General features: G+C 48.4%; 1 protein-coding gene and 1 long non-coding RNA gene across 2 annotated transcripts in view; one reads left to right on the top strand and one right to left on the bottom strand.

Moving 5' to 3' along the window:
• Window positions 1–9,992, top strand: part of LOC122211783 — a 17,191-nt gene extending 7,199 nt beyond the window's left edge. The window contains exons 2-4 of the long non-coding RNA XR_006198833.1: window positions 1,134–1,171; window positions 1,405–1,454; window positions 9,707–9,992. This is a non-coding gene — a long non-coding RNA (uncharacterized LOC122211783). The remainder of the gene's footprint in view (window positions 1–1,133; window positions 1,172–1,404; window positions 1,455–9,706) is intronic.
• Window positions 4,526–23,317, bottom strand: PIGR (polymeric immunoglobulin receptor). The gene is made up of 11 exons (XM_042925192.1): window positions 23,175–23,317; window positions 14,697–14,793; window positions 13,640–13,984; window positions 11,618–12,271; window positions 10,005–10,337; window positions 9,116–9,439; window positions 8,019–8,190; window positions 7,551–7,672; window positions 6,792–6,923; window positions 6,610–6,668; window positions 4,526–5,582 (listed from the first exon to the last, which is right to left on the bottom strand). Exons 2-11 carry the CDS (start codon window positions 14,737–14,739, stop codon window positions 5,487–5,489), a joined length of 2,280 nt encoding a protein of 759 aa, XP_042781126.1. The 5' UTR covers window positions 14,740–14,793; window positions 23,175–23,317; the 3' UTR covers window positions 4,526–5,486.

Here is a 23,317-nt window from a genome sequence, read left to right as displayed (position 1 = left end):
TCCTAGCTTCGGGCCTCAGTTTCCTCATTAATAAATAGGGGTGGTCCCTGCCCTGCCTACATCACAGGGCTTACATGAAGCCCAGCAGAAACCATGGCCATGGAAGGGCTTGAAGGACTTTTAAATGTGGAGGTGCAGCATGGAGCAGTCACTTAATCAGCAGATCCCCAGGGCTTCATTCCCGATGGTACATTGTAGGCACCTGGCCAACATCCTCATTTCCAGGGGCTGCAGCCTCTCGGGGGCACCGAGGACTGAGGCCATTTCCACCCCCTTTCTTACCAGACTGATCACATGCTCTCCAAAACACAAAACGACAACATCCGCAGGAGAAGTCAAACGCGAGGCTCAGGGCAGGTGCAGAGGAAGTGTGGGGGGGGGCGGGCAGCCTGTCCTACCCACCCCTATCTGGGTTTCCATCAGCGCAGGGCCGCTGCAGTTCTGATTTCCTCCAACCACCAACTGGGCCAAGGCGTCGGGGGGCAGCCTCAGGCCTCTGGTTAGAGTGAGTGACTGCCAGAGGCCTCGGTTCTGGTCAGCCTCCACCCTTCCCACTTGGAGGGCTCGTCCCAATTCCTCACAGCTGTCCCACAGCCGGGCTCTGCCATCTGCTGGGCTCAAGACCTGGGACTGCCTTGGCGAGAGAGAGAATAAATGACTGTGGTGGGTGTGTGTGTGACTGTGGGTGTAAGAATGTGGGAGTAAGATGGGTAGGTGTGTGTGTGTGGCTCGTGAGTGCGAACATGCTGTGTGCGTGCACACGTGCGTCTATGGAGACGTGGGCTGGATGTGCTGTGGCTGCAGTGCTGGGAATGTGTGCAATGAGATATTTTCACATCGCGGGTGGCCCAGATGAAACCCTTAGTAACATCACACTGGGGTTGTTACGAGCGGGAATTGGGGGGGGGTCTCAGAACTCCTGGGTAGGAAGTGAACGCTTGAAATCTGAGGAATCAAAACTCCCAGACCTGGGCGATCCAGTCTCTACCTCCAGTCTCTACCCCAAGGTCTCAGGGTAGGCTGGGTCCCCAAGGGAAGGCTGAACCCTGGCTAAGTGGAGGAGTTTACTGTCTTCATTCTCTTCTCCCTCTTTTTTCACCAACCAAATTTTATTTCTCTTTTCTGACTCACAGGGCGGCTGTGTTGCCCTGGTGTTCCCACTTGGGAAAAGGTATGAAAAGCTGAAGCCCACTGACAGGCAGGGGACTCAGTGGCCTAACATCCTCTGGGGCTAACGCTTGACCAGAAGGGAGGAACGCAATGGGAAAAAATTCAGAGTCTGATGACAGGAAAGTGAATACAATAAATAATACCAGATACACTGGGAACTGTCCTAAGTCCTTCAGGTGAATTCATTTAGTTCCCATAATGACTTGGGTTTTTATTATCCTCCCTATGTTACAGATGGGGTAAGAAAAATATTTCTCGTAAGGTTGTCGTGAAGACTCCCTGAGGTAAGCATCACAAAGGGCTTGATACGATGCCTGGAATATAGTGTGAGTTCAGTGGAGATTAGCCGTCTCCGTTAAGGGGAAAGTTGTCATTATGGATTGTGCTTGGTTGTAACATCACCCTCGTTTGACCTCCTGGAGGCTGTTTGACCTCTGAAACAGCCATCTCCTGGGCCTTTCCAGACTGAGGGTTGAGATCCTAAGCGGCCCTCCCCGGGACTCAACACTACTCTCCGCAAAGACAGATCATGAGCATCCCCTCACCTGCTAGATTCACCAAGGAGCCCACTCAGGTAGAGGTACCCGGCTCAGGCACCCTGCGGTTCCCACTTTCCAAGAACTTGGACGAGAGGCTTGCCTGACCCAGACTGAGCCACTCCACAGGAGCAAGGCTTTGGGAAGGTTAACCTTTACTGTGAGCCTATTCATGGCCTTCTGCTATAAGAAATGGTAAGACTTCTTACCTAAATATGGCCACACTTCTATTGGTATTCTAAGGTTAGAACCCAAATATGTAGAATTTTGGATGAATTTTAATGCGATTTATCAGCAAAAATCTGGAGTTTAGAATATTCACCTCCACACATTTAATCAAAGACTTTTGACTCCAGTGAGGGTGGGTCGGCTGCCCATTTCTTTATCAGCCTTAGGAGAGGCTTACCAAGCCCTCAGAACTCCTGGAATCTAAGAGCTTGACCATCTTCTTTCCCTTCCTATTTCAGCACCCTAGCTAGCTAGGAGCCATTGGTCTGTTTTATATCTTTTCTTTTGGTGGCCCCTTAGATATGTGGTCTTTCTAAGACGATCTCTTACTATGTTTCTTATATAGACTCCCTAGTAGAGTTCATTATTTCAGAGAAGCTTGTGGGGTCGGTGAGGAGGGGACTGTACTTGTTTCTCTGCTTTGGGGACCAGATTCATTTACTGCTCTTAGGACAAATGTTCTGTCTTGACTCTTGGGAAAGTCTTAGACAAACGATATGTATGTATTTGTATATGTATATGTATGTGTATACGAGTGTGTATGTGTATGTATATATGTATATATATAGCTTTACAAACCAAAATCAACTACTGTAAGCAGATTCTTGGCCACTATTGGGCCTTAGTAATGTGTAATCATTATTACCTAATAGATTTTTTAAAGGAAAAAAAATCAAAATAATTCAGGAACTTGAGGAAGATTTTTTTTTTTTTTAATCATCAGAAACAGTTAAGTAGTCCTCTGAGTCATTGCTCGGCACTGATCATTGCTATTTGGTTTATCATTAACCCCACAGTTGATTGTTACTCCCAAGGCCTGGGCTGAATATTGTCCCTCTGAAATTTATGTCTACCTAGAACCTTAAAATATGACCTCATTTAGAAATGGGAACTCTGTGGGTGTAATTCATTAAGATGAGGCCAAACAGGATGGGGGGGAGCTAAATCCAATGGCAGGTGTCCTTGTACAAAGGCCGTGTGAAGACACAGACAGACACATCAAGAAAAGGCCACGTGAGGATGGGGCAGAGACGGCAGTGATGCAGCTGTGAGCCAGGGAACACCCAGGATTGAGGGCGGCTGCCAGATGTGAGGAGAGAGGCCCAAACAGCTTCCCCCTCTCAGCCTCCTGAACAAACCAACCCTGCGGACATCTTGGTTTCAGACTTCAAACCTCCAGAACGGCGAAAGACTAAATTATTGTTATTTTAAGTCACCCAGTTTATGCTGGTTTGTTATAGCAGGCTAGGAAACTAAAACCCTCCCCCAAATTGTTGACCTTTTAAGTTATTAGATATCCCATTTCAGCCACAGACCAGCTTCCTTATTCATGGAAGGATTTCAGGTGGGCTTTGGGCGGTACATTATTATACTTGACCACCTGTTTATAACATCAGTTAAGAATAATACAGGATTGTCTACGACTTTAGTGGCATTTCTTGGTCTTTGATTCTAGGGAATGGGATAGGCTGCCTGAGCCCCGGATTGGCTTGCAGGTTATTGGCATTAATATAGAAGCTGCATCTAAATCTTACTGCCCCAGGAAAGATGCTTTGGTCGGAGAGTAGCTTCCAGGGGGAAAACATAGGTTCTGATGCACCTTGTGGTTTTGGTTCTCCTGGAATGATTTGCTGTCATTCCAGAAGAAGCTAAATATGCATCCCCATTACAGAGAACAGAGAGAAATAAATATTCCTGATGACCATCTCTCTGGGCCAGAGTACAGCCCAAGACTCTGATCCAGATCAGGGTCCAGGAATCAGGCCTGGACATTGCGGTTGGTAGAGCAGGAGGGGAGACTAAGGAGGACTGAAATCTGAGTCTGGTCAATGGCAAGCTTGGAAGCACAAAGCATCAGAAGCAGTATGATCAAGGCCCAGGTGGAAGCAAATTCTCTACCCCACATAAGGCAGGATAGAAGCCTGGGAAGAACTTTCTCCCAGAGAGAACTCTGATACACAGAGGCCCTGAGGAAGAGTCTGGTGTGGTGTGAGGGGTTGATACGATATGATTAGGTTTAGTGCCAGAACCTAGGAATGGCCTTGGCAGACAAGGGGGTCCTTTATCTAATCACTGTCCCCCAAGAGACTTTGGGTCAATTATTCTAAAAGCTAAGTTATCATTTAACTAGCTTCTAGCTGAAATTTCTGTGGAAGGAGTTTACTCATTTGGTTACTTGAGTTTTGATTAATAGCCTCTCTATCTGGAAGGATACCCCACGAAGATATAAGATCCAAGGTCAAGAATTCCATGGATACTTAACCAAGATTTTTTCTTAATGCCTAAGAGAAGCACAGTTATACTTGCTTTCAGTTTATTCCATTATAAATAGTCTTAATTAAGTTCTGTAACACAGCGTTTCAGGTTCTTGATGATTGGTGTAGACCCCAAACAATTCTTTTATTGATCATCTTGGTCCCACTTACAGGCAGTCTCCTAGCCCCCTTCAGTCCAGCGTTGGAGGTGGGGGGAGCTTTGGTTTAGGCACACAGCCTGGAGTGCCTGAAAGTGGTTACCAAAGCAAAACACCCTGAAAGGGTTACCTGGGAAATAGAAGGTATGGGGACAAATGCAGTCTGAGCCTCCTTGGTGGCAATCATGGTCTTTAATTATTAATTAAATCACACTTTTGATTTGGAAGCAAGTTTCAGCTGGTAGGTGCTGGTTGAAGTACAGAGCTCAGAGGGAAAAAGACCTTAAACCTTAGTTCTTTGGAGTTCAGCCCCTCCCCAGCATCATCAAACACCCTCTTTCCTTCCTTTGGTTCAGAGCTCTTCGAATAAGTGGCTTTATGCGTATTTGACTACTCTTTTATCCCATTAGGTCCATTTGAGTGACAGAAAAAGACAGAGTCCTCTTCCCCGAGGTGGGGCTTGCTAAAGACTAGTCTCCATTACGTTTTTCTCTTCCTCCTCCTCCTCCTTATTCTAGAACTCTGCCTCCATCAGGAGTGCAAGCGTCCTTGTAGAGAGACTCCTGGTCAAGAGGACAGGTAGAGGTACCAAATCTAGTTTTGACACTAGTTTATGCTACATGGTGCCCTTGAGCAAACCTCTTTACCTCTCATGTGTGAAAGGTTTGCATGTGTGTGTGTGATCCCTTGTGTGTAAACCCACGTTACATGATCCCTAAGGCCCCAGGACTCCAGACAGTTTATGATTTCTCTCCCACGATGGGCAGAGGTGAGTAGACCTGATGAGGATTTCAGGTCTTGGTGAGTATAACTGCACCAAGAGGAGCTGCAGTTTCCAAGGATTCCGTGATGTTTACAAAAATGCTGCTGGCCGGGGTGACGGCCTTTCTGTCCCAGTGTCTAGAAGGCTGCCTTGGTTCTGGTGAATATCCAAATATGTATTTTCAATGAAGGAAAGAAGAAAAGATGAAAGAGAGGGGGAGATGGAGAGAAGGAGGGGTGGAGTGAGGAGGAGAATCCCTTTGAGAATCCCATGCAGTGAGGGGGCACGCAGTGAGGCACCCTGGAGCTGAGGGCCCCGGGGATCAACATGATTCTGAAGGTGATTGTCATGGATGGTGGGAGGGCACAGCTGGTGCCTAGGCTTCACTGGGTGCCCCCTGGATGTCGGCAGCCATGTTGTTGGTCTGGAGCAAGAAGGCAGTGTAGGCCATATCAGCTTCCTCCTTGGAGGACTAAGGGGGCAACAGGACAGGAGTCAGTGTTTGGGGTGTTGGCTCAGCGGGTGGGGGTCGGAGGGAGGGTAGGCACTAAATATATTGAGTACATAATCCTGGCTTAAGCAACCCCAGACTGTGTTGACCTGCTGCTCTTAATCTAGCTCCCCATGCTCACCAATGATGCATTTTGAGAAACGGAAAGTTGCAGTTTCTAAAAATATCTCCCTCTGTCTCACTACCGCCTTCCGACACATGGAGTGGAACCACGCTTGTTGCCTGGGCCTGTCCCCGGAAGCTCTGCCCACACAGTACATGGGCAAGGTGGTCTAGGCTGATATCAGCCACAGGACCACTATCTCAAAGATGGAGCTTTGCAACGACACAGGGCTGGAGGGGAAGCCCGTCTTCAGGACTAGCTTATTCCCCTAATTGTTCCAGATTCAGGGTCTCTGCTGCTTCAAGGCAGAGTAGATAGGATAGCAAGCATTTACACGCTGGGGTTAAGGAGGCACAGCGGGTGGGAGGAGGGTAATATGTGACCCAGAGTCAGAAGTCACCTCTGGTAGGATTTCAAGTCATATGGCATGTGGTTGGAGTGGGGAAGGGCTTCTAGTGACTATCAAATTGCCTGCTGCCAGCAAATGTCTTTTAGACTCAGGCAAAAGGCTGGTCCTGAGAGCAAACTCTCAAGGGAAGGTGGGTGGCCTGAAGTCCACAGGTTCCACAGCTCAGGAAGACAATTCACCTAGTCACTGCCATTTGCCATTTGACCTTTCTTACTCTGTGGCTCAAGTTTCTGCGCACTTCCTTCTGAACCCCCAGTCTCCCTCCCCGCTGCATGTTCACGGCCTATAAATGCAGCTCATCTCCTGCACCTCAGCCACATTAACACCACGGCCGGTAGGATACGTCTTGCCCTCAAAAAGTTGACACTATCTTCCCTATTCAGACATCAGCCCCAACTCTGAGATATCACTACAGACCCTCATGCTGCACTTCCTTGTCACACAAGTGGGGCCGCCATCTCCCTCCTCACTCTTACCCTTTTGGGCTTCTTGGGTTCTTCCGTCTCCATGGTATTCCCAGTGGTGGCGCTGAACTCTATGTGAAGAGCAAGGTGGGGGGATTAGCCTTCACTAGCCTCATATTCCCACCCCAGAGGCAGAGTCAGGTATAATCCTTGCTCTCCCAGGGGTTGGGCATTCCCTCGAGTGAGGGACATACCATCTTTTCCTCCAAGAGATGTTTCCTGAGTGACTTGAGAGGCTCCCATGTTGTCATTGGCACCAAATTCCCTGGAGTTCTCGAAGTCCGACATGCTAATGTCTGTCCTGTAGCTTCTAACCGAAATCCGGTCTGTCCAGGAGAAAGAGGAGTCGGTGTAGGCACAGAGGACAAATGTGAGCAGGACATGCTGCCTCTGAGGGAGCCCCAAAGGATAGCTGGAAGGGGCAGCGTGGCAGGTTGCTCACCTCTGACTCTGACCCAGAAATGATCAGTCTCCTTCTCCATCCCTTCTCACAGATAATCAAGACTCAACAACCCCTGACCCTTCAACGCACAGTGTCTCATTCTGTCCTCACATCAGCCCCGTGAGGTGGTTATTATTACCCCTGCCTTGAGCCCTAAGGAAACTGAGGCATGAAATGGGGACACCCAAAGTCATACAATCAGTCAGTTCTCAAACTAGGGTAGAAGTGTAGTTCTTCCTGAGCTCCTCCTCCTGCCAATCCTGCCTCTAAACTTGAACCCCGAGCCATCAGAGATGATGTTCCAGAGATAGCAGCACTTTAATGTACATTTTGGGTAGGAGCTTATCTTTCCCCATCCTGCTTTCCCAGAACCCTTTCTTGGAGCCTATGAAAGAGAAGGAACTGTAGTAGCCCCACCCCCCCACATATACACACGAAGGGCAGATAAAACCCCACGGAGGTCCAAGGGCTCAGGGTTGGAGATGGGGGGCAAGGGATCTCAGGCACTCACCAACATTCTTCCTGTGCCGTGCTCTGAGCACCCCCACTACCACGGCCCCCAGTGCCAGCACCAGGCCCAGGGGCACCAGGGTAGAGACAAGAACTTTGGAGCTCCTGCCTTGTCCCGCAGAGCTGGAAGAAAGACTGAGTTAGTCACTGGAAGGGAGACATGGGGTCCCAGGATGTGCTGACAGGTTGAGTCTCACTAGCTCCTTCTTTCAGTCCTTCTCTTGACGTGGCCCCCTAGCTCTACTCTTCTAAGGATACTTCTCAGATATGGCAAAAGCAAAGACTGGGCCTTCTCTGCGTCCCAGGCCTGGGAAATGAAACTGAATGGTGGATGCCACTCCAGCCACATGAGAAGGGCAGAGGACCCTCCTGAGCACAAGCCAAGACAGTGAAGCCTTCTCCACTATTGACAGGTAGACAGGCTCTCCTCTATGGTCCCTATGGCCCAACCTGAGGTCCTTGTCCTCACCTGTCCGTGTCCACGGATGCTCTGCTCTCACCAGCGAGGTCTCCAGTATCCTTCACTGGTCTGTCCTCCACAGAAAGCCTGGGATCCTGAATCACTTTGTTCTCAGTCTTCCTGACACTTGACTCTACTTCTTCACCAGGAGCAGCCCTCACTTGGCTGACATCTTGGGACCCTAGAGAAAGACGAGTGAGACTGAATGATTGTTCTTTGTCAGTTTTCACTCCCTGGAGTTAGGGAATCCGTGGAGTGGGACTTCATTAGCAATCATAGAGTCAGGGTGAGATCTCAAGGCTGTTAGAGTGGAGTCCAGGATGACACTAGAAAGAGAGGAGTGATGGTCCTCTCTAGCTTGTCAGACGATCTCTGTCCTGTTCACACCAAATCCATGTCCATCTACAAGGATCCATGGCATAGACCCGGCTCTGTTTCAGGGCTAACCTATCATTTGGAGACGGAAGTTTTTCTCAGCTTTGAAACCCTGCCCAAGGTCTAGGGACCACAGGACTGGGTGCAATAGTGCTGCCCCCTGGTGGTAGCTTGGCAGTAGGTTCCTCAGTGAACCAGACCAGCTGCACCCAGACACAGTAGGATTTCTAGGGGGACTAATCACACCCTCATTAGGAATAAAACATTTTATGTGACATTTTAAAAAGAGACTTAAGATGCAAACTTTCTAGAAGGGATTGCCTTAATTTTCTTTACCAGATCTTGTACATGAAGATATCTGATCCTCTTTTGACAGTAGGCTTTGGCAGAGCATACTGCATGTGGTAGTGACTTTGAAATTTCTGCATATAGAACGTCTCTCCTATAGAAAGGGCTTCAAAATGGCCTGAAGGGACAACTACGGGACTTGTCTTGAAGCTGAGGTCATATGGCAAACCTATTAATATTTATTTATTTATTTTTAGTTTGTATGTTTATTTCAGATGCTCTTTTTAGAGGGTTAAATGAGACTATATAGAGGCTAAATCTCCCCCTGCCTCTAGTCTCTTATAACCAAACCTAAAGGCCACCCCTGTTGGAGAAGCCTGTAGGCAGGAGCCTTTCTCTGATGTCCCCAGGGGGGTGCGTAGGCCTCGCCCTCAGAGACTTACCCCTTACCCTCTCCTCGACTGCCACATAGACAGCCATGGTCTCCCCGTATCGGTGGCCTTCCTTCACCCCGCACCAGTACCAGCCTTCATCCTCCTTGGCAACTGGGCTCAGGGTCAGGGAAATTATCTGGCTCTTCTGGTCACAGTTCACGAAGGCCTGGCTGGGGCCATCATCTTGGGTGGGCAGGGTCTTGCACCCTTTGTTACTCCACTTGCACCAGTATTTCTCATAGGAGTAGTATTTGCACGGGAAGTGGCAGGGGAGCTTGAAAGTCTCTCCCACCCAAGCAGTGACGTTCTTGGGTGCCTTGAGGCTCGGTTCTCCTGGAGCAGGGAGGGAGGGAGAAATAGGCACACAAGTTGGCATTGGTAATGCTGCAGGGAAGTGGCTGTGGTGAGGACATTTGTCCACAGCCCGTGTCCTCTCTGGATAGCATTATAAGTAAATACATGATACTGAATACATCAAGAATGCAACCATGTGCCTATGTAATGATTATTGTTGATGACCCCCATACATTAATCTAGTCTATCATAAAACACAAACTCTTGACTTCAGTTTGCTTTCCTTGTTCCTCTCTTCTCTTCTAGACTCCATACAAAGAGCTGCACTCTACTTCAGCTGATGCCATATATACTGTGAAAGAAGACAACGTTCTTGATAATAAAAGGTTCTATGTGTGGTGGTCTGGTGAGTGTGGGGTTTTCTCAGGAAAGGGTGGTTGTTACAATTATGAAAACATGACATCTCGGCAGGGGGGCTCTCTCCCGAGGTCTGTCCCATCAGCATGGGATGAGATAGAAAGAAGAGTGGTTCCGGGTGATGTTGCTGTTGACTGGATGATCCTGGGGATGCCTCCCCTCTCTTTTGCCCCAGTTCAGCTCTTACCTTCGACAATCTTGAGCTCCACTGTGGACCTCCAGCGAGTATCGCCACTGGTCAGACACCAGTAGAAGCCAGCGTCCTCATTGGTGAGCTGGTTGAGTAGGACTGTATAGGTGCCATTGCCTGGCTCTTTGTATAGCGCGAGCCTGCCCTCATACTGTTCATTAACCAGCCCCTCACTCTCTACCAGCTGCTGGCAGCGGCCATTTTGAGTGTCTTCCCAGCGACACCAGTACTTTAGGCTATCTGTTTCCTTAGGGTTGTAGGGGCAAAGCACTGCCACGGAGCCTCCGACCACACCTTTCACCACAGAGGGACTCTGGGGCATCGTGGTCTCTGCAAGTACAGACAGAGATGGAATTTCAGAACATCAGCAACATGGTCTTGGCAGTCTCTTCCGCATGGTCTCAGCCAGAGTGGGGAGTGAGGTTTAGACTATTTACCTCACTCTCCTTAGAAAATGAGAAAGACTGTCCTAATGTCACAGAGCCTATAGCTGGAGCCATCCAACCAGACTCCAGTGATCTTCACCACTAGCCTGGGCATCTCATTTTCTTTTCCCACCTTATTCTGGGCAGAGAATAGAAGGAGTTTAAGGAGAGGCCATCAGTCCTTGAACTCCTTGGGCTTCTTACAAAATCTCTCCCTATGTAACTATTTGTCAGTTTATTAGCTCATACCATAAAAACGGTCAGGTGGTTTTTCTCCAAATTAAGAAAATAAATTTAGAATGGTATGATTTAAAATATAAACTATGTAGCACAGAAGGTTTAATTGGTTAGGACCCTGAGGGCCATCTCAGAAAAGGATGGCCATTCTCCAATAAGCCAAAGCTGAGGTTCAATGGGGATGCTGAGCTATGAAGATGCTGAAGAATGTGATGAGGACTGAGCTGGCTATAAAAATGATGGGCAGAGAATGTGAGCCCCTTAAGGAAAGGTCACAAGAGCAGGGACACTGAACTGTAAGTACTGGTTTGCTGTTTCTCATGAGGGTAACTTTATACAGGATGCTCCCAGGTGAAAGGGAGCAGGGATTTAATTATTTCACTACCCTCCTGGATTTCCAAAGTACAGCTGAGTAGGCCAGATGGTGCAGAATAAAAAACAACCCTATGAGATGTTGAGGAGGAAATTTAGAGGCTGGGGCATTGCCTTCCTGGGAGAGCTCTGAGACCAAGAGAAGCCAAACTTTCTCCCATTTGAGTGTGAAGGATGAGGTGCCATTCTTCTCAAAAGACAAAGAGAAGGGACAGGTGGCCCCTACAAGCCCAGGGTTCCATGCTCAGTCCTTATTGTGGCTCTTGGAGACCCAAATGATCTACAGGTTTTGCCTCAGTCAAGTGCTTCACTTTCCTTTCTGTTAATCAGGGACAGCCACTGAAAGGCCTTTAATAACCTAATTAGTCATTACACAAGTAATAGGTAGTAGGTAACACAAGGCAGAGGCCATGTTTTCTAGCTCTCCTATCCAGCTGTCCATGGGGACATGCAGTTCAGAGTTTGTCAGGGAGCAGACATTGTCAACTGACTAATCGATACTGGATAGACTCATAGGGTGGGAGCCAGGTGCCCTCCTGCTGGGATGACTCTTCCCCTCCCAATCTCAGGTCTCACCTTCATTGACAAAGAGTTGCCATATCTGAGTGGGTGAGCCTTCATGAGGTTGGCCATCAGAGTGGGCTCCACACAGGTAGTACCCTGCATCCTCTTTCCTCAGGCCAGTGATATGCACACTAAAGAAGCCTTGGCTCCTGGGAGTGAGCAGGATCCTGCCCTCAAAATCCTTAGACTTCTTCCCCAGGGTGTTGATGACCACGTCGCAGTCTTCCCCTTTGCTCATTCGGCACAGAAATTTGGACACATCTGCCACCTCAGAGCCCAGGGCACAGTCAAAGGTCACTGAACCCCTCAGGTCTCCATAAAGCAGTTCAGGCTCAGGCTTCAGCACTTGGAGGTCAACATTGTGCTTATCGTTACTGGAATCATCCCCAGCCTGGCAGACGTATATCCCAGCATCGCTGAGCTGGATTCGTTTGATAATGAAACTGAACGTTACTTGACTGGTACCATCAATATCGATGTCTGTTCTGTTGCTATAGTTGGGGTTCACATACCCACTGGAGTCAGTGACTAGGACACAGAGCTGGCCTGTCTTCTTGCACACAGACTTCCTTTTCTCAGAATTTTCGGACTTGAAAGGGCAGTTAATGGTCACTGTTCCGCCCAAGTCAGCTATGTAGACTTCAGTGTCATCTCCGACCCCAGGACCTGCAAGACAAGGGACAGGTGGCAATTTGTGATTTCACTCTCTTGAAACATAGGGCCGGTCAGCATTCCCAGTGAGGGCCTGGGTGTGCCTCTCACCTTCAGAGCTCTCCTCCCCAGAGGGACACTGTCAGAATATGTCTTCCAAGACTGAGCCTCATTGCTGTCTCCTCCGTGAAGCCTTCCCTAAACTGACACTAATCTCTTCCTCCTTTGTGCTCTCTTGACATTTATAGCTGTATCTCTTTTACATCTGATCTTGCATATAGTTAATTATGTTCCCCACAGCGTGGAAGTCCCTTGAGAGCAAAGACATCCCTTACACACGTTTGACTCCCCTGCAGTGCCTAGCACAATGCCTATACATAGGTGCCAAAATTAACATGTGCTAAAATAAACAGAATGAATATAAGTAGAGGGTGATGGATTTCAGTGTGTTGTGATAGAAGTTTCTAAAATTTACAACAGTCCAAACATGGAATGGGCTGCTTTGTAAAGGAATGAATTTTTGCCATTTGAAATGTATACTCATGGTCTCCAGTGTTCTGGACATCCTGTATAGAGTCGACTCCAAGCTCTCCTCAGCTCTTAAAATTCTCCCATTTTATGACTCTACATGACCACTTGAATGAACTCTTCATTTAGTCCACAGATAATAATAGGCACATCCCAAAGGAGCAAAACACATCTTTGAGAACCCCTCCAGTTTTCCTCCCTTAAGACCTATTTCTCTCTTAATTTCTTCTTGATTATCTAATACGCCTTGGTCATTGAACCTGGCCAGAAAGATCTTTCTTATTTTTCTCTTTTCTCAGTTAGAACAGGCTTGGTCAGTGGCCCACTCCTTCAGAGCCCTGGTCTCTGGGCAAGAACTGATCATTTAATTTATGCTGAGGGTGTTGATGGACTAATGGATCCCAGGTAAGAAATGCATTTTGAAAGAACCCTTCTGGTGTCGTAAGGTCTTGATCTGAAGGTGCAACAATGGCAGGAATTTAAGAATCTCTACAAATCTCTCCCTGCCTTTTCTGTCTCCCTCAGTTCAAAACCCCTTTGCTCCACCTGCCACAAACCTGGTGACAGATCTCTTCCTCCTGATGCTCATCTAAGCTATAGTCTTAGTAAAGCCCTAAAATGTGATAGGCCTTGAAGACCTAAAAAGTCCCCCCACCACCCCCAAGTAGGTCCTATAGGTCTCATTTCCATGTTCTATTATGTAAAGTCCTTGCCTCTGGAAGGAGGACACACAGCCTTCCCATCCCGGGCCAGACGCGCTTCCCTCTGAGGAAATTCTTCCTGAAGCCCTCCAGTTGCTCCTGACATGAGCCCCTCTCACTTTCCCAAAGGAGCCCAAGGAGCCTAGATTCTTACCCTGGCCGACCTCCAGGCTCACATCAAAGTTGAGGCCTCGGCTACTAATGCCCAGACCACACTTGTAGCGTCCAGAGTCATTCTGGGTGAGATGGCCAATGTTGACCACAAATGTGCTGTTCTCGGGGAAGTTGGTGAGCTTGGCTCTGCCCTCGTAATCCTTGGAGATGTAGCCCTCCGAAGAGATGAGGGTTGTGCAGCGGCCCTTGGCTCCCTGCCGGCACCAGTACTTCCGGGTATGCCGATTGACAGAGGTGGCCGGATAGTAGCATGTGATGGATGCTGAGCCACCTTCCACACTGCTCACCTCCTGGGGACCAAATATGGGACTCTTCATAGAGACCACTGTGGGGAGAGAAGACACACGTTTTCTGAGGCCCGAGGAGGTAAAGCCTGCTGAAAGGATCCTGACGGCTCACCCCGAGGAGATGAAATTTTCCTCCTGACGCATGTACCTTCAACGGGTTATTTGCTATGTACTACAGCTGGATAATTGTTGTGATTGGGTATAAAGATGGATTAATCAGTATTAAATTCTAACTGTAACTCATTAAAAGTAATCACTGTAAGGACAATGGAACGGCAAACTTATTTAATGATAGCCTTTTTCATAAAAAAGCCACTTTGTAGGATGCTATGCCATTGCCTTTATTATCTATTATTTTCTTATATTTCTAAAAACACTTGGCAGATCCTTTTTTTTTTTTCCCCAGCAAAGATACTGACAGCCAAGAAGGATAAGTCATTTCCCCCAAACCCCATAACAACTCTTAGAGATGCCTGGTTTAAGGTCAAGATCTTTTTTTTTCCCCCTCCTGGTGAAGACCTTTCACCAGACTTCCTGGCCTTGAAGCGAGGAATTGCCATTCCTGTCCCTGTCCACCCCCAACACTTGGTCATCCATCTATGTTCAGACATGACCTTGCTGTATCATCTGTGAGACTTCCTCCTCGAGGGAGTGCAAATTTTGAGAGTGGCATCCCTGCGGATAGAGTTGATTTTAGTGCTCCCAGGGAAATGGATCCTGGAGGGCTGGGCTGGGGCCTGACAGACGCACCTGGGAAAACCGCCAGCAGGCAGGTGAGGAAGAGGAGCTTCATCGTTGGTGGCTCTCACGGGGCTGTGCCACCCAGGCCAACTTCTTTCGTGGGAAGCTGAAAGACAATAGCACAAAATATGAAGCTCTTGCGTCTTCCAAGACTAAGTTGGCCTTAAAGTTCCTGCAACACCTGTTTGGTCTTGTACCTCCAGTAACTCACATAAATTCTGTTGAAGGAATGAATGGCTCCGCCTTCCCCATTACGGCTCAAAGTCCCATTATCCCCTAGTACTTTTTGTTCCTTAACAGTCGTGTGTAGATTTTTGTCTTCTCAACTATGCTGCCTGCTCCTTGGGGATGGGGACACAGGTGCCATTGTTTCTATATCCCCGTCTGGGAGGCATGGTTCTGGGCAAGATCCATAAGGTCTCAGGAACAACTTGCTGGATGATTGGTTACTACCGAGTGGCCCCATCTCTCTGTTTCAGCTGCACTCCCTACATCCCTGGAACCTTTTATGGTGTGTTCATATATGTAAACTGAGACCCATAAAGGAGGCCTGGTAAGGATTAAAGTTGTAAATGTAACAATGGTGGTGTCTTACCATGATCTCTTTCCAGGCACTGTGTTAAATAATGTATGTGTATTATCTCATTTAAACTTAATATCTCCCATTTGCAAATGACATATCGGACAAAGGGCTAGTATCCAAGATCTATAAAGAACTCACCAAACTCCACACCCAAAAAACAAATAACCCAGTGAAGAAATGGGCAGAAAACATGAATAGACACTTCTCTAAAGAAGACATCCGGATGGCCAACAGGCACATGAAAAGATGCTCAACGTCACTCCTTATCAGGGAAATACAAATAAAAACCACACTCAGATACCACCTCACGCCAGTCAGAGTGGCCAAAAATCAGGAGACTATAGATGCTGGCGAGGATGTGGAGAAACGGGAACCCTCTTGCACTGTTGGTGGGAATGCAATTTGGTGCAGCCACTCTGGAAAACAGTGTGGAGGTTCCTCAGAAAATTAAAAATAGACCTACCCTATGACCCAGCAACAGCACTGCTAGGAATTTACCCAAGGGATACAGGAGTACTGATGCATAGGGGCACGTGTACCCCAATGTTTATAGCAGCACTCTCAACAATAGCCAAATTACGGAAAGAGCCTAAATGTCCATCAACTGATGAACAGATAAAGAAATTGTGGTTTATATACACAATGGAGTACTACATGGCAATGAGAAAGAACGAAATATGGCCCTTTGTAGCAACGTGGATGGAACTGGAGAGTGTGATGCTAAGTGAAATAAGTCATACAGAGAAAGACAGATACCATATGTTTTCACTCTTATGTGGATCCTGAGAAACTTAACAGAAACCCATGGGGGAGGGGAAGGAAAAAAAAAAAAAGAGGTTAAAGTGGGAGAGAGCCAAAGCATAAGAGACTCTTAAAAACTGAGAACAAACTGAGGGTTGATGGGGGGTGGGAGGGAGGGAGGGTGGGTGATGGGTATTGAGGAGGGCACCTTTTAGGATGAGCAGTGGGTGTTGTATGGAAACCAATTTGACAATAAATTTCATATATTGAAAAAACAAAAACAAAAAATAAAATAAAATAAAATAAAATGTTATCTTGTATCAACAACAACAACAAAAAAGAAATGTTAAGTGGTAGAAGAAAATCATAGAATTTGACTTCACAACACCGAAGTCTGCCACATCCTCCAAACACAGATAAAATTGTTTATTTAGAAACACTTAGTATATCTCTAAAAGTTTCCTGAAGTTTGTAAAAATACACTGAGCTGCTCTTAAAAAAATTAAAGAATGAAAATAAGCAATAAATAAATAAATAAATAAATAAATAAATAAATAAATAAACTTAATATCTCCCTCTGAAATGGATGTCCTTCTCCACATTTTACACAGGAAGAAATGAAAGCTGCAATTTAAGTGCTTTCCCTAAGGAGTTAAGTGTGAGGGTGGGCAGGGTGAGGGGTGGGGAATGGGCAAGATCTGAATGCAACCTCCTCAGACTCCAAAGTCAAAGCCCTTCACTTTTCCCAATGTGCCGCGTTGCACCTCAACATGGCAGCAGGCTTATCCTCGTGCTCATTCCTGTCACTCGTAGAGCCCCCGTTGCTTATCAAAGCATTGTCATTTATCTTTTTACTGGGGCTTTATAACTTCCCTTTAACTAAAACAGAATGGATATAATTACAAGCATTTTATGGATAAGAGAATCAAGATCTTGAGATGCTGAGTGATAGGCCCAAGATTTCCCAGGGACTTGGCTTCTGTGATCCTACCTTGTGGCTTCCGTTATCCTGCCTTGTGGTTCAGGGCAGATGAAGCTGGAGAATCCAAGGTAAGGCCACTTGGAGGGTTCAGTGCATGCAAACCTTGCCACATCTGTGGATGTAGCCCTGGGTTGGGGCAGGGAGTGTGGTTTGAGGGTCCCAGGGTTCAGTCTTAGGACCCAAACTGAGGCCCAGAGGAGGAAAGAGGTGGACAGAGGAGTCCCACTTTCCCAAGGATTTCAACAGGTTTAACCTTTGGAGTGGTTTGACAATGAGAGCATTAAGGGAGAAAACCATGTCAACAAGCACAGGGCAATAATGAACACCCATAAAGATAAGGAAGCTCTAAGCAGTTAGGAGCCCAGGGAGTGATCTCTCAGGCTCCCCTTGCCACCTTCACCCTTGTTCCCGCTCCCCGAGACTCCCTTCACTAGCCTGAGCCAAAGGCAATAGAGTTGTTTATCTTGGTTATTTCTTTTCCGTGGGGGAATTTCCCAGCCAGGAACCTTTTTATTTCCTTGTGGAGACAAAGGTATTCTGTTTCTCCAGTTCTTTGGAAGAGTAAGGAGAGTGGGTAGGGAAGGAGGGGACAGACGGGGGTGTCAGGTGACAGCTTGAGGTTCTCTTGATTCCAGTTAATTGCCCCAGACCTTCCACACCAGGCCAATGGGTAATTTCTGGGGTAGGTCCTTAGCCAAATGCTCAGGAGATGCCGACTGGGGGAACCCGGAGTGGACACTACAGGTCACCATGAGAGAGACTCCCAGGCGGCACCAGGTGGCAGAAGGCTGGGAAGTCTGTCTCTTCTGGAAGGCTTGGGATGTGCTGGCTGCAGAGTCCCAGGGAAATTACTCACCTGCCATTTGCACCGGCTTTGGGTGCACTGACAAAATGCCACATGCTTTAAGAGCCTAAGCCAGCAGTATTTTCCTTGGTTCTGGTTCCTCTTCTCATCTCTAGATAAGCAATCTCCCTAATATGTCTGTGAGACAGGAAGGGGTCTTCCCATGGGCTGAGTTGAGGGGTGCAGTTTCTCCTCTGGATTGATCAAAGCGATTTGCTCTGGGTCACAGAGAGGTAGAGGCCAGGTTTTCCCAAGTGGGGGTCCCCACTTCTGCTCCAGGCTTCCTCTCATTTGTCACATGCTTGGATGGCTGCGAATGGCCTCCCAGAGAGAGGATATGCAAGCGGACCCTTTACGCTTTGCACAGCCTCGGGCCAGGGATGAGAGCATCGGGCATGCACAGCTGGAAGGGCAAACCTGGCCGAGAGTAACCTTGGTGAGGAACACACAGTCTGGTTGCAGGGTAGATCATGGGCGTGCAAGGGCACCCCCACTCGGAGAAGCAGGAAATCGTCTTTGTCCAAAACTAAACTCGAAGCACGCTTTCTCTGCTAGAAGCTGAGGGGGTCCTGGGCTTTGAGAATCATTAGAGATCCCTTCCTCTCAAAACCAGACATTCCCCCCAAAGCGCATCAGGTCTCAGGGATGCCCCAGTCATGGTGGTTGGAGTTGGTTTAAGGCAGTTGCGGAAGGAAAGAGCATAATATTTATTGGCCACCTACCATGCACCAGATGCTTTGCTAACTGCTTTTCTTATATGACTTCATCATCACAGCATCTCAAGAGGTAGATCGTCGTGTTGTAAATGGGAGCTCTAAAGGTTAGAGAGATGCTTGGCCCCAAGACCCACAGCAGAATTGGATCACTACCCTATTATCACTCCTTGGATGAACAGAGGGACCTGTCCTTTGGGGATCTACATAGGCTAGGATATCACGATGAAGGCATTTTTTCTCATCCTTAAAGATGAGAAAACCACTTAAAGAGGAGTGGTTTTGTTTGGTTTTACTAGCTAGGCTAGGATATTCTAAATCATTCTCGTGATACCCAGTTACTACCTCTGACATATTTATAACATGCCCACACAGTTGTGGATTGGGGCAGGATTTTCAGCTGGGCCGGAGAACAGAGTTTGTCTCCTAATAAAATTACTCTAGCTGGCTCCCCTTCGGTTAGAGTGGCTGAACTTCAGCTCTACTGGCTTGGAGTCCAAACCTTTGCCCATCGAATTCATAGTTTCCTTTTTTATTCAGAGGGAGACGGATCTCCCAGACCAGGTCCTAGCGTGGCTGCTGGTGAACCACATGCTTCAGTCACTCTGAGCTCTTCATCTGTTTAGTACGTAACAGGGGGCCCCAGGGCATGAGGCTTTCCTTGGCCTGGACTGAGTGGCCCCTTCCCCTGCCTCCAGGAGAGGCACTGCCTGAGTCCATTCGGGACCACCCCTTTAATCTCCCTTGAGTGGTGGAGCCGAGCACATACTAGAGTGATCCCGGAAACCGTGTTATCACTGAGGGAGGGAGAGCGGTCTGTGTGCTTTGGAAGGGCCTCGGATTTGAAAGGACAAGTGGGAGTTTATGAGAGTTTACGTAGTTTATGTAAGCCCCGGACTGTGGGACAGTCTCCAAGCAAAAGAAACGTTCAGGGAAGCAATAAGAATTCCCTTCTTGCCCATTAGAGGGCAAGAAGATGGGGAGAGAACAGCCAAGGGAATCAAAGAATGTACGAGCTGGAAAGATCCAAGACTTTCTATTCCCATCCCTGTCGTTAAAGCAAAATGTAAGCGGAAATTAGACATTTGAAATAGCAGCTCCATGAAGCTCTGGGAATAAGCCTCATGGATTTCCAGATGCCCTTTTTGCAAAAACTTAGAACCCTATTATCGATTCCATCCCATTCTGCCTTGATGCATAGACGCTTATCTCACAGGCTTTCTCAGATAGCTAGCTCTGCAAGGCAGGGGCCAGCTGAGATCGGCCTCCCCCACACAGAGGGGCTTGCATCGCAGCGTCTGGCAAGACCTGGCTGCTCAGCAAAGCCCGATGGGATCGGAAATGGTTACATCCCCATCCCCTGTGTGGGAAGGGCAGAGTCAGGGTTGGTTTCTTTCACTTTGCCAAATGCCTTCTTGGTTCTGGGCTCGCCAGGGACAGTTGCATGAAAAGGGGCCTGGAGGATGGAAAAGAACCCAGAGGTCCTGAGTCCTGCTCTGTCACAGGCTACCACAAGAGCTCTACCACTTGGGCAAAATATGCCGGCTCAACTCCTTCATCTGTCAAATGAACATCACCGTGCCTCAACTCTTCTAGAGACAAAGGCTTCTGTGGGGTGGAGGACGATGGAGGGGATAACGGGACATGCATATGGAAGTGCTTTCTATAGTATAAAGCGCCCTTCAACTGTAGGAGGCAACAGTCAGTTTAAGGATAAGAGAGTGCGGGTCTGCGCACCTGACTTTCATGGTTGCCGGGCGCTTGGAGAGCAGCACAGATCATGGGCTCTGCAGCTTGGTTATCAGCTCTCGCACGCGGGGTCTGTGTGGTCTGGGGGTAGGGGATTTAAACTCTTTGAGCCTCAAGTCCTCATTTGTAAACTGGAGACAATTGTACCTAGTATAGAGAATCGCTATAAGGACTAAAGGCCACAACACAGATATGTAAAGTCCTTAGTATGGTGTCGGGCTCAAAATATGTTAGTTCCTTTCCCAACTCCTCTCTAAAATCAAAACAGTCCGTGTGCCCGGATGACTCAGTAAGTTCAGTGTCCGACTCTTGCTTTCGGCTCAGGTCACTATCCCAGGGTCATGGGATCAAACTCGGGCTCCACACTCAGTGTGGAGCTTGCTTAAGATTCTCTCTCTCTCTCTCTCTCTCTCTCTCTCTCTCCCTCTCCCTCTCCCATCCCCACCCCCACTGGCACGTGTGCTCTCTCTCTTTCCCTCTCTAAAAGAAAAAAAGTAATAAAAATAAAATCAGCACAGTCTTCTCTTTTTCACGTCCTAGAGTGACAGGTGAATAGAAGCCTCTTCACTGGGCAACCTTTGAAGACGGGGGGTGAGCTACCCAGATTGGACCAGCATGGCCTGAAGGAAGAGAGTAGGTTAGAAGCAGGTGATATAATTAGAGCTAGCACATATGGAGTTATTCTCAAGTGTTTTTACATGTGTTAACCTCACTTTACGTTTTGCAGCCACCCTAGGGAGGGAGAATAAAACGGGCAAACCCATTTCACATATGAGACAATTGAGGCACAGAGAAGTAGGAGATTTGCCCAGGGTTACAAAGTTGGTAAGCAACCGCCATGGGATTCAAATTCAGGTTCTCTGGACCAAAAGTATAAGCTCTAAGTCACTATGCTGCACGAGGAGGGTCTTGACATTGAGGGGAGCAGTCAGGAGAGGAGGGAGGAGGAAATCCACTCTTAAAGAAGTTAGTCCAGTTCTCTCCTCTCCACTTTTCACGGGAAAGATAGTTCCTGGGAAGAGACACTTGAACCCAGAGGTGGGTGCCAACAGAGAAATTTCTTCCTGAAAAATAATAATAGCTGCTATTTACTTAGCATCTACCGTGTGTAAGTCATGTTATGTTTGTTTCCGATAACCAGACACATTGCCCCAAATTTTTTTTCTAGGTGACTTTGGAATCCCAACCCCAACCAACCCAGAGAGAGGGCAAGACATATGTGAAGAGGGTCTCTGCTGAGCACCTGCATGCATAATATTACTCTCTTTTTTTTTTAAGTTGGGTATTTTGTTTTCTAGGTGATGGCAAAATGTCCCCATGACCATGTTACAATGACTGTACCAAAATGTTATCATTCACACTCGCTGGGTGATTTTACACCGCTCACATTAACTCGGGGAGTCTTCGTTTCCTCGACTATAAAGGGGATTGTGATACCTATGTGGCCCGACCACCTGGATTTGTCTCAGGAGGGGAGGAGAGGAAGCTGCAAAAGCCCGTGGAAAGAGGATTTGCTATGTGCCAGTCGCTATCTTCGCGCTGTCAATAAAATACAGCCACTGAGGTCTAGAGGCGCTAAGAGAGAGGCAATGATTACAGAGCCAGTGGCTCCCCTGACTCCTGGTTCATTGCTCTCTCTGCTACATCTCCACATCCAAGGCCAAGGAGAAGGACGGATGGATGAAGGGTTCCGGAGCTGGCTCCGGTGGGCAGATCGCTGCCTTCTACCCTAACCCATGAATGGGCACATCCCCTCTTCAGAGGTGGAAGAAGCTAGAAGCCCCCCAGTGAAGAGGCAGAGTGATGGCGGAGGCTCTGGTGCAAAACAGCACCAGCAGCTCAGGTGACCCCAGTCCTGGGGGCAGTTACATAAGCAGAGCTGGGGGTGCTGGGAAGGGAGCTCGCACAGTGCAGCAGCTTGCGCACGACGGTTCGGTGGCCGGCTGGGGACGCCGTCAGGATGGACAGCGGGAGAGCACGGGGGGCGGCGGGGGGGGGGGGGCCTCCTGGCTGCAGGGCCAGCAAGACCATCAGGACGCAGAATGCCGTCTGTGCCTGGAAGGGGGCTCTGCCCACCTTGCCCACTTACCCCGGGGGGGACCTCATTTGCCCCACCATGGCGAGGGCAAGGTGATAGGATGACACACATCATGCCTCCGTGTGGCAGGAATCACCTGGAACAAAGCTAGGTTGAACCCGGAAAGGGTCCCCGAGCTTCTCCGAAAAAGGAGCTGCGCGTACCCTCCCCAGGGAGCTGGATGTGGAAAGCTCCGAGCCTAGAGGAGTACCCGCTCTGTGCCGGGCACTCTGCATGCGGTCTCTTACCCAGGAGCGCCTGGCGCTCGGTTAAGTCCCTGAGTAACGGAGCTAAACTGAAAATCACCAAGCTCTGGTTATTTTTGCTCTGGAGGTTACAAAGCAACTTCACACGTATTTTCTCGTTTGCACCTCACACACCCGAGGGATAGGGATTATTTGTATCCCCACTTAACAGATTTAGGAACCACGGCGCAGAGAGCAATCACGTGACTTGCCCAAGGTCACACACTACGTGTGTTAGACTGTTGGTAGGGAGTTCTGGAGGCACGCTTTAGAGCAAAACTACACATGCTGACCACAGACACTCCTTCTGCCCACCTGCTGCCGTTTCACAGACATGGGGAGGGGGGTTCCCCACACACGTGCGTCCTCGCTCATCTCTCTCGCGCACCTCTGCTCCCCGGCCACGTGCTCAGCCGCGCAGGCTGCGCCCCGTGTCCCCCTCACCGCACTCTCTGTGGGCTGGCCGTTGTGAATGTAGAGGGTTTTCTGAGCCGCAGTCCCAGTCCCTTCCCAGAGGGCATCGTGCTGCAGATCCCAGAACAGGCACACTTACTTTAAGCCACTGTCTTCTCTCCTGGCAACTCGGTTTCAGGGGCACAGCCTGCCGGCCAGTCCACAACCTGGGGCTCTCCAGAAGTTGCCAGCAGGACACTGGATGCGGCTGCCAAAACTGAAACTGTGTGCGGTGCTTGACCC

This window comes from Panthera leo, chromosome F3 (assembly GCF_018350215.1).
Source record: "Panthera leo isolate Ple1 chromosome F3, P.leo_Ple1_pat1.1, whole genome shotgun sequence".
Lineage (NCBI taxonomy): Eukaryota > Metazoa > Chordata > Mammalia > Carnivora > Felidae > Panthera > Panthera leo.
Note: the sequence above shows the minus strand (reverse complement) of the source record. Positions and strands in the feature narration are given on the sequence as shown.